We start from the raw sequence: 10,172 nt of genomic DNA, 5'->3' as shown, positions 1-10,172 counted from the left end.
GGCTTGTGCTCTGTTACTATGCCAGACCATCTTGCTTTTTTTATGAATAGTGCCTTTTCTGAAACAGGAACAAGAACTATTTTCTGTCCCTTCAAATTATCATTTGTAGAGCTGGCTGACTAGATGCCAGTCTGAGAAAAATTAATTCTATAAAGCAGGCAGTAATTCCTCTACACTATTAAAAATATACAAAAATAAAACCATGCTCAGAATATTCTACTCCTCAAGAAAAACATCTCTAAGACAGAAACACAGCAATGGGATAAAATTAATATATCAATTAAGCACAAAATTCCCAGAACAAATCTAGTCACTCTGTTTTTTAATTCTGAGAAAAACATGGTGTACATCTGTGTAAGGAACCTCACACACAAAGTAACAAAGAAGAGTCTGTTTTAGATCATTGGTCCTATTCTTTTTTCTTGATGGACAAGTCTGTATAAATTCCACACAGATTAAAAAGCACCGGACCATGCAATTATAATGGTGGAGGGCATTTAAAATGCAGTTACTGAGAAGAAACGCTGGTTGTTATCTCTCTCCTGATGTCAATACAGTCCATTACATAGCTCCCCTTCTGTCACTTTATTTCAGATTTCAAAAATACAGCATGCAGCAGTAAGTTACAGGACAGGAAAACAGCTTGTTCTGAGGAAGTCACACTGGAGTACAGGGCTTCATTCTGGCAATTTGTTATTGTCGTTCAAATGGCCAAAGTCCCGCATCAGTGCCAGCCAGGCTTGACTACCATATTCCCAGGATGTCTCCAGATCCTTTCTGTAGCCAAACCAACTTCATAAAACAAGTGAGACAGGGCCACTCCATCTAGGAAATCCCCTGCCTGCTGCTGGCTCGCTTCACCCACAGGTCAGGCTCTATGACTTGTCAGAAACCTGACCAGCTCTCAGTTCTCTTCCAAGCCCACTTTGCTCAAGCTCTGCTATAACCGACATATACTTAAATTCACTAGATCTGTGGTTGAAGGTCTCCACTAATTTGTAGGTCTCAGAATGATCTGCTGCATAGAAAAGCTGCACCTGATTCGCCAAGCACTGTGCTTCGTGGACCACCTGCAAGTTAAAACAAAGAATGCGTTACCGTTGAGTTTTGTTGTATTTGAGTATCCCACTGAAAATGGCTCTTCAGCAGCTGAAAGGCAGCAGTCCTACTCACCAAATGACTCAATTCCAAGTCACCTTAGTTTAGCAAATCTCTTAAACCGCCTCCCTCTTGTTCCTGACATACTTACACACTTTAGTGCCGTGCCTTTACACTTTAAAACTGCTGAGCATACACCTCAGAAGTCAAATCATGTCAAATATATCTTTCATGATGCCTGCCCACTCTAAGGCACTGGAGATTCACCAAAGTATCATTCTTCCCTTCTTAAAGTTTGCAAAAATTGATTGTTTACTCAAATGCATTACCAATGATTCCTCTGTCCAGTGTTTCAGAACTGGTATAAGCAGGTCAGTTAGAGGTGGGATTACTAGCCCTACTGCTAGTAGTCCCAGCACTGTGCTATTACAGTTATGCAAATATACCCACATCTAGCAAAAAGAGCAAACACATGCAGAAACCTAACACAAAGCTCTGAAGGTCTCCTGATTTGACAAGTAGCATTAAGCTTCAAATACACTGTTTTAACTTGTTGGCAGGTAGCAAGATCTTCCACTTAAATATGCTTCCATTAGTAAGAAAAAAAGCAGCACTTATATTTTTTTTAAAAATAATAATAAACTATAATACCCAAAGTAAGGAAAAGAAGCATGAGCTTAAATCTCCAGATAGACAAAGACTGATGATTTCCTTCTAGCTTTCCCTAGTATTAAGTAGACTAGGTTAAAGAAATCTAGTAAGACCATTCTTTGGGAAAGGGTCTTTTAAAGACTTCACTTTAATTTGGTTTTAATTCAAAACTGTAGAAGTCGCAGTATAAAATGTAGGAAGCCACTGAGCAGATTTCTCTTACCAAGAACTTGGAGTCCATTTCTGCTGTCATTAATACTATCCCTTTTTCCTTCTGCAGCTCAGGATAATGGTACAAGACCAACTGGCTAGGAGCAGTTTCACCCTGGGTCTGAAGGAGGTAAAGACACCTGTTAGCATCCCCTAAAGAACCTCAGCTCTACTACTGCAGATTTGAAGGCTTGATTACAAAAACTTGAGTATTTCAGGGCTTAAGGGTCAGTTCTAATTAAAAGTTCATTATTCCTGGTATTTACAGAAACAAAGGATCTGCAGTGTTCTGTTGGATTTTTCTTGACTAAAGATCATTTTGTATTTAAAAGAATCAACCATTACCAAGAAGACATTTCATCTTAGAGCATCTACTGGTATCTTAAGTAGCTTTTACAAACAGAAACAAGAGCCAAACTTTTCAGAACTGTTTTGAGACTATTTGACTTTTACCTCATTCTCCTTTAGATTAGATAGACATAATTAATTTACTAATTAATTTACTATTTTACCCATAATTAATGGCAGTTTTTCTCTGATAATTCTTTTCAAGTTAAGCTAGACAATCTGTTTGTTAAACTATCTAGGAAATATTCTACATTGTAATATGCTGATATTATGTATTGCTGGATCCTAAGCCATTTTTGGACTTTTTATTTAAACCACTCACCTGAATGTTTATTAGGGAAGTAAAGTGCAACTCTGTTCCTGACCACTGTCCCACAAAGAACTCGTAGCCTTCTTTTCTTGGCAAAGCATATAGAAACTGCAGAGAAATTATTAAAAAAAACCCCCACAACAGTTCTTCCTTTGACAGAACAAAATGATGCCTATGTCATATTGGCCTCCAGCATAAACACTTTAGCAAGAGAACCACAACAGAAAAAAGGGTTTCTTTGCTCCACCAGGAGTGACAGGACAGCAGGGACAAGACTTCAAAGCAGACATAAACCAGCATTACCTTATCAGTATTATTTCCTTAGCAAATACATTGGCATATATAAAAATATATATAAAAACAGTGATGTTTTTATCACTATTATATGAAACATACAAAGGAAAGGACAGGACAGTGGAGAACATTCAGACTCTGACCTTCTCGTTCACTTCTGGAAAATTAACAGCAGAAATGGTCAAATCTAAGATAAGAAGCACTCCGTATATTTAATCCTGTAATTTCACCAACTGTTCCAGAGCAGGCAGCAAGCATCTTCTCTCTAGAGATTTAGTCTATTTGGTTGCACAGTCTAGGGACTTGCTCATTTTTCTACACCAAGGGAAAGGACAACACAGGAGCAGAAAAACATGCAGGATACCTGACTAAATGCCAATGCACTGTACAGAAATGCACTTAAAGCTATAAATAACTTTCTGAGCTCCAAGTAGCTTGGGAAGCCAGATCTAGTTGATCGTGCTCTTGGCAAGTGAAATATATGGGACCAATTCATCAATCCAGGAATAGTCTCCCATTCAGATCTACTAAAGCACTCCTCTCAACGCAGCAAAGTCAAGCTACTTTGTTTTCATAAACTGCCTCAGCACAGTGAAATTTGCAAAGTCCATGCTTCAGCACACACATTACTGTAAAAACATGCTACTTTCAACAGAAAACAATACTAACCCAGCAGCATGTGGTACAAACTGCAGAAAGATATACGTTAACTGTTCTGCTCTTTTGTAGTTTAACTTCTTCAGAGCAGCAACATTCACTCAATGAGTGAAGCAGCAGCTCATTCACACAAGAATCTTCTAATTGAAGCTTACAAGATATCCACCAACCCATGTGAGAAACAGTGAATCCCAATCTTGGGAATCCACTCATTTCTTAAATAACCGTATTACCCATTCTCAGTATTTCATGCTTTGCTGTGCTGGCATACACCTAAGACACAACCCACAGAGTATTTACTCTATTATCTGTAATAAAGGGTTCAGCTACACACAATCCCCTCCTTCCTTTCCATCACAGCTGTTGAATTACAATGCTCTGCAGAAGAACTGACACTGCTAAGTTTTGCAGTACATGTCATACAGTCTTTTCTGATGACACACACTCCCTTAGAGGCAGAGATGCATTACTGACACAGCACAGTGCCTGCCCAGTATGGCTTCCATGCAAATAACTTGCATTCGCTTACCAACATTTATCTATCACAGATCACCAGCACGGTGGTCAAGAAAGCATGGCTGTGCACATTTATGATGAGGAAAAGCAGGCTAACAGATGACAAGGTTCAGCTCTTTCTTTGGACAGAACCCCAGCACATTGATTTTTTGTCTTTTTTTCCCTTTCAGATACTCCTGCCTATCTTCACTGCCAGTAAAGAAACATAAAAGAGAGAGCAACTCACACCAACTGTTAGACAAGTGAACTCACTTTCTCCATGTACATGCAATGCAACGCCATGGTGACATGTAGCTATAGCTAACAACAGTTCCTCCAGTTTAAAGTGAGGATGCTTTAAGCAATAAGGAAAGATATGCAGGAACATCAGTGAAGCTGGCCTAAAAGGCCTGGCTCTTCACAACACCGCATGGAAGACGCTTAACCACAAAACATCAGTTAATGGAAACCAGAAGCATGTAGCTAAATTCACTCCCTGGGAGATTCTGTGCTTTCATTTCTGAACCTAACATCTCTTATATCTAGATATCTGACAGCTAGATTAAAGTGTTTAAATACATAGGAATAGCCATCGCTTTTATCTGAATGCTAAGACAAGTAACTGAACACATGGACTTTACTAATCGAGCTGATACAATGATACTGAATACAGGAGGGTCAAAAGTTGATGTATTAGGCTTTAGAGAGGATAAATGCATTACAGCTATACATCCACGCGTTGCGAGTCTCTGCCATACGTACCGATGGACATTTCTGGGCTCTCTTCCATATTAAATCAAACTTCTCTGCCTTTGGGGAAGGAGAAAGAGAAACTCAATTTTTGTAACACAAACGTGGATGCAGAGTTATTCAGAATCATCTCATTAACCTTTACAGGGCACAGCTTCCATCTACAGAAGGTCTCGCTGTGGGAACAGCTAACAATGAGCGCATAGAAAACTGTATTTAGTTCTTAGTTACCTAAATGTCATCAGTATCCCATTTTAACAATGCTGTCTCTAAGATGCAGCAGCAAACTCCTCAGATCCAAAGCTTTATTCCTTGGAGATGGGGGGGCCCACGTGCCAGGCTTACATTACATCCACTTTCAGCAACAGCACTACTGCATCATGTGGTGTCAACAGTTGAGCAAGATGATATATCCCTGGCCCCAAACAGGATTTTACACCATAAATATTTACTCAACTACTTATTGCTTACATTTATATTAACAGCACAAACATATTTGGTCATCCCTGATGAAATCTGGCAATCTCATTCATGTGTTCTCTGCGTTCCCACAAATATTCTGCCTGCTCTTCTCTTCCCAGCACAATCTATTAATACCTATGCTAAGGTGTTCAGGAATGACAACATATGTCATTCATCAACGTGAAATTCCTCCATGTGTGTTTCTTCACACTAGAGAACTATGCAGGGCCTTTCTTCCAGCCAACAAAAAGCTTCTAGCAAAAGGCACACCTTTACACCTTTTTTTTTTACCCCCGATGACAGCATGAACTACTTCCTAATGTGCCTAAGATCTGGTTTGCATTAAAGCCTTAAAAGCTTCCAAAGCTCCTCTAAAACAGTGCACCAAAGCACAATGCCAGCCCCATGAATGAAAGACCTACACCATCTTAACCGGAATCTCTGGCTTTGGCCATCTGCTACAGTAAATGTGCAATTTAAAATTATTTTCACAACATCCACATGTTGGGAAAACTAAACCATGAAGCTGCTTGACTTCAAATCCCTCAATGCCATTTTCAGAGTATACAGCACTTCATACAACAGCCTTCCACTGACTTCAGCTGCAGCTCAAAGGGCCAAGTACAATTGCAAATCAGACCCCAGATCTAAATGAGGTTTCAAGAACTCAAGGAACACACAGTTCAAGTCCAGCTGTTAAAAGACAGATTTAAGAGATCACAATCACATAGAGACTCTGAAGCAAAGAATGAAAAGAAATCCCAAAAGCAAAAAAACCTCCTTCAGCCTAACGGAAATTAACAACAAATAACATCTGGTAAAGTTACCAGGAATAAGAAATATGATCTTATCACAGGAAACACCATGCAACCTCAATGACAGTGCTGCCAATAATTTTAAATGTATGAAAGTCATAAGTGATTAGCCACGTGCAAGTCACTAGCCAAGTGCTCTAGTACTGCCATATTAAACTTGAGTTAGCTGTCCATGCTGCAAGGAAGAGGAGAAAGAAACCAGCAACTCTGAGGAAAAAAGAACACAAATGCTACCTCAATAAATACTAGGGCTCCACAAAGAGTTTTGGGTATTCATAATAAAAAAATGCCTGGAAATTCAAGCCAGGTGTGCAGAAAAAAGTACTAGATTTATTGAGACTGATGTAAGTGAGAAAAAGTATGATACACATTTTGGAAACAGAAGCCTTTATTTGAGGCAATAAAATCACTCAGTCTGGAAGAAGTTTGTTCTTGAAACCTCATTTTCCTTCAACGATTTCTTTTAAAAGCAACAGAATCACAGTTGGAAAGGAAAGCTTTGCACACTGGCCTTTCAAGTGCATAACTACAGGGGAACGACTTACAGGAATAACAGCATAAACCGTATCTTTTGCAGAAAAATACTGATTCCAAATCTGCAGGGAACAAAGGAGATAAGATACAGTTAAACCCAAGCATCTAGCAGTAATATAAAATGCTTTAAAAAGAATTTCATTTGTCAACTAGCCTTTAGAAACACTTTGAGAGGTCATTTTTCAATCAAGCCTGACTTGCCTGCTAATGAGATACACTTCTCCTAAGGTTCCAGAGTACTTGTACCAAAAAACAGATTTCAACTAGGTAACAGAAATGAGCAGTGGGCTCAGAGGTAGCTCAAGATTTACTAGCCATCAGAAGGGCTTCTTACATGTTTTCCCAACAATCACACTAGAGGGACTAAGGTGTTTGGTTTTTTTTCTTTTAGTAAAGAACATATGAAACACTTTCAACAGAAGACAAGACTTTGCATAATAATCCTCTGTGTTCACAATCTTCACCACAGCAGGATGGGAATACCTACACAAAAAGTTCACAGCCCTTAATAAATGGCCATGTACAGGTAAAAGCCCAGAATTCAGGACTTCTTCAGTTGTTCTTCCCCAGACCTACATAACTAATGAGGATTGTCAGTAAAACGTTTAATGAATGAAACAGAAAGAGAGGAACTTCAAAGAAACTCATGAGTTATCAAACCCACTCCCTGCTACAACTGGTCGCACACCGTCCCCTGCAGAGCACATAACCACTTCTATAATGTTCTCACACTATCAGGAAAGCAGCTAGATTTCTGCTTTCTAGTCGTGCCAGAAGGCTCCTTCATATATGCTGTGCTGCTCCCCTGAAATGATCATGTCTACTATAGCTTCTTGGCATAGAGTCTGATAATGGAAAAAATACCAGATCCAACTTAAGCTACATCAGAAACATGCAAAAGATGTGACTTATAACTAGATAAAAGGAAACACAGTGCAAAGCCAAGCAGATATTAGGGAGAATAACTTGATTCACACTGTTCCTCAAACAGTCCCACCCACCTCCTTCATACCCTAGGACCAATTTTAGTACAAGTACGCAGGCTCCCGAATGACAGATAGTGCAAAGGTACAAGGTGGCAAAAGCTCTGTTTTTATTCCTGCAAAAGAAATGTAACATAATCTATATGAGCCATTGCTGGGATTTCCCTTTACCTGGCTTCAACCCTGAGAGGAGTTTGCTAACGTCAATTCAACTGCCACACATTAAATGGCAGCAGTAAGAACTACAGTAGAGATAGTTTTTGAGTGACCAAGTCCAGATGTATTATTTATCAAGTGGGTACATCCTAGGTGGACTGAACTATAGGGAGAAAACTGTATCTTCTACTATTAATATGCATGTCAATAAATCTACATCCATAGACATGTTTTATTTTTCAGTTTAAGTAAAATCTCCATCCTCACATATAGATTACTAATGAACACAGATGAAGAGCAAACTTTATTCCATATAAATCCATCACCTGTTTTATCTCCTCTGCTGATTTTTCTTTCACCATCTCAACATTAAGAATCGAATCAAGCGTCTGGAAGAGAAAGCATAAGGAATTTAGCATGACAGTTCTGATTCAAGTGAGAATCCAGAATGAATGGACCCAATTACAGATAACAAAATCAAGCTAGGAGAACTTAACACAAATTACAGTGGGACTAATCCTCTTAATTGCCAAAGAAACTAGTAAATCATAAGCGGTAACACACTGAGAAGTAGATTCACATGCTGAAGCAGAATAGAAGAGATTCTGTCAGGACACACTTTGCTCCAGTTGTGCAGATCTCTACTGAAGCTGCAAGAGGAGCTGCAGCCTTTCGCCTTCAGCCATCTCAGACGCATGCTCTGCTGGCAGATATACACAGAAAATTTGCCAAAATAAAAAATGTGAAAGAGAGTAAAACCGTTCTCTTGTCCCTCTGCTGGCTGATCTTTGGAAATATATGTTGTGAAGGCAGCTCAACCCTTTCTATTTATTACTGTAGGCATTCAGTACAGATCCCCTAACTAGTAGGAATTTAAGGGTATCAGAGAGAAAGGACAGGATTATAAAAACCCAGAGTGCCAGGAGTTTTAAGATTGAACATGATCCCAATAGTAAATTAAAATCTTATACTTGAGTGCAGCATAAGGAACATCAGTTTTATGTCAAGAACCTCTCGGCCGAAGCGCTGATGGTAGCAACACAAGTTAATCTATACCCTTGATTTGCCAGCACATCATCTCCTAACACTGAGGTTCATTTCCCTTACCTTATCCTTTGTGAATCCTCCCTTTGATGTCTTTGTGCCCAAGCCTTCTGCCTAGAAGAAAACATTCTTCTTTAGTTTTTATAGCTGATGCTTTAATACCATTTATTTGCCTTCCTTACCATGCATAACATGGCTGCTGACAGAAGTATCCTGACTAGGAGCTCAGGTTTAAGATACTTATAGATCACTGCAGTGTATTTTTAATAATACAAATGATTGATTAGCAGAAGTAAATCGAATGAGTAACTTAATATGAATTATGAATTTCAAGGCCCGAAGGGATTCGTTAAAAGCAAACTATTAGGCATTTTGGATCCAATATTACTGAACAGTTTTCTTGCATTCACTAAGAAATGATAAATGCAAGATCACGTCACTCCATCTGGCCAAACTAACCTGGAACCAATCAAACACTTAAGGCAGCAAACACAGAATTTACAGTCAAAAAATTGCAAACTACTACACTGGAATACAGAAAAATACTTTTAGACAGAGAGTGAAATTCTGGGGCTCCCCAGAGTATCTGCATGCTGTATGTTTGCAGCATTATGCTGATCCTTTATAAATGACACTATAGTTTTGATATATGTGAATTATAAAGAAAGTTTGCCTTGCCTTTTCCTCCATGCATCTGATAAATTCTCCTTGATTGGAATATCCCACAGGCTGCTTTTTCACTTCATTTCTTTTTTCCATACGGGATTCAAACACATCTGGACTGGATCTGAATCAGAGAAGGGACTATTAACAGTACTAGGTGATTAACATCATTTGCCTTTTCGGAGAGTTCACTGTGACACTGGTTCATGTTCTTCAAATTTTAACTTCTTGTTTGTAAAACTATCTCTTATCAAGCTGATTATGTTGGGGGACGACTCCCCTCATTGACTTGGTGACAATTACACGCGAATTTCAGGGCAGCATTTGGCCTAAACGAATTAATCTTCTGCTGAGGGTGTAAAGGTAAAACCGACCTCCCCTCCCCTCAGAAAAACCCAGTTCCCGCAGCACCCCCCCCCCCCCCCCCCTTCCAGCCCTTCCCCTCAGGGCCCGGCCGCAGCCCCGCACCTCCGCAGCTGCTGGATCTTGTGTCGGTACTTCCCGTAGAAGGGGTTCTCCTCCAGCGGCTCCCCCCCCGGGCCCGGCCCCGGCCCCGCCGCCCCCCGGCACGGCGGAGCCAGCAGCCCCAGCGGGCGGAGCGCGGCGCGGCTCCACAGGGCCGCCCCCGGCCCCCAGGCCTGCAGCAGCGGCCCCGCCATGGCGCCCGCTCCGCTCCGCCCCGCCCCGCTCCTCCCCCGGAGT

At 40.3% G+C, this 10,172-nt stretch overlaps 1 protein-coding gene across 2 annotated transcripts; it reads right to left on the bottom strand.

The window, feature by feature from the left end:
* Positions 1 to 305: 305 nt before the first annotated feature.
* Positions 306 to 10,161, bottom strand: ATPAF1 (ATP synthase mitochondrial F1 complex assembly factor 1). Of its 2 annotated transcripts, none has more exons than XM_074906263.1 (9): positions 9,939 to 10,161; positions 9,485 to 9,594; positions 8,871 to 8,911; positions 8,090 to 8,152; positions 6,636 to 6,686; positions 4,826 to 4,873; positions 2,630 to 2,725; positions 1,973 to 2,080; positions 306 to 1,070 (listed from the first exon to the last, which is right to left on the bottom strand). In XM_074906263.1, exons 1-9 carry the CDS (start codon positions 10,127 to 10,129, stop codon positions 876 to 878), a joined length of 903 nt encoding a protein of 300 aa, XP_074762364.1. In that variant the 5' UTR covers positions 10,130 to 10,161; the 3' UTR covers positions 306 to 875. The 2 variants fall into 2 exon arrangements, with proteins under 2 accessions (XP_074762364.1, XP_074762363.1); XM_074906262.1 differs by having other exon boundaries at positions 8,871 to 8,921; positions 9,486 to 9,594; positions 9,939 to 10,160.
* Positions 10,162 to 10,172: the final 11 nt, after the last annotated feature.

This window comes from Athene noctua, chromosome 5 (assembly GCF_965140245.1).
Source record: "Athene noctua chromosome 5, bAthNoc1.hap1.1, whole genome shotgun sequence".
Taxonomy (NCBI): Eukaryota; Metazoa; Chordata; class Aves; order Strigiformes; family Strigidae; genus Athene; species Athene noctua.
The sequence above is the reverse complement of the archived record's forward strand: the minus strand, read 5'-3'. Positions and strand labels throughout refer to the sequence as shown.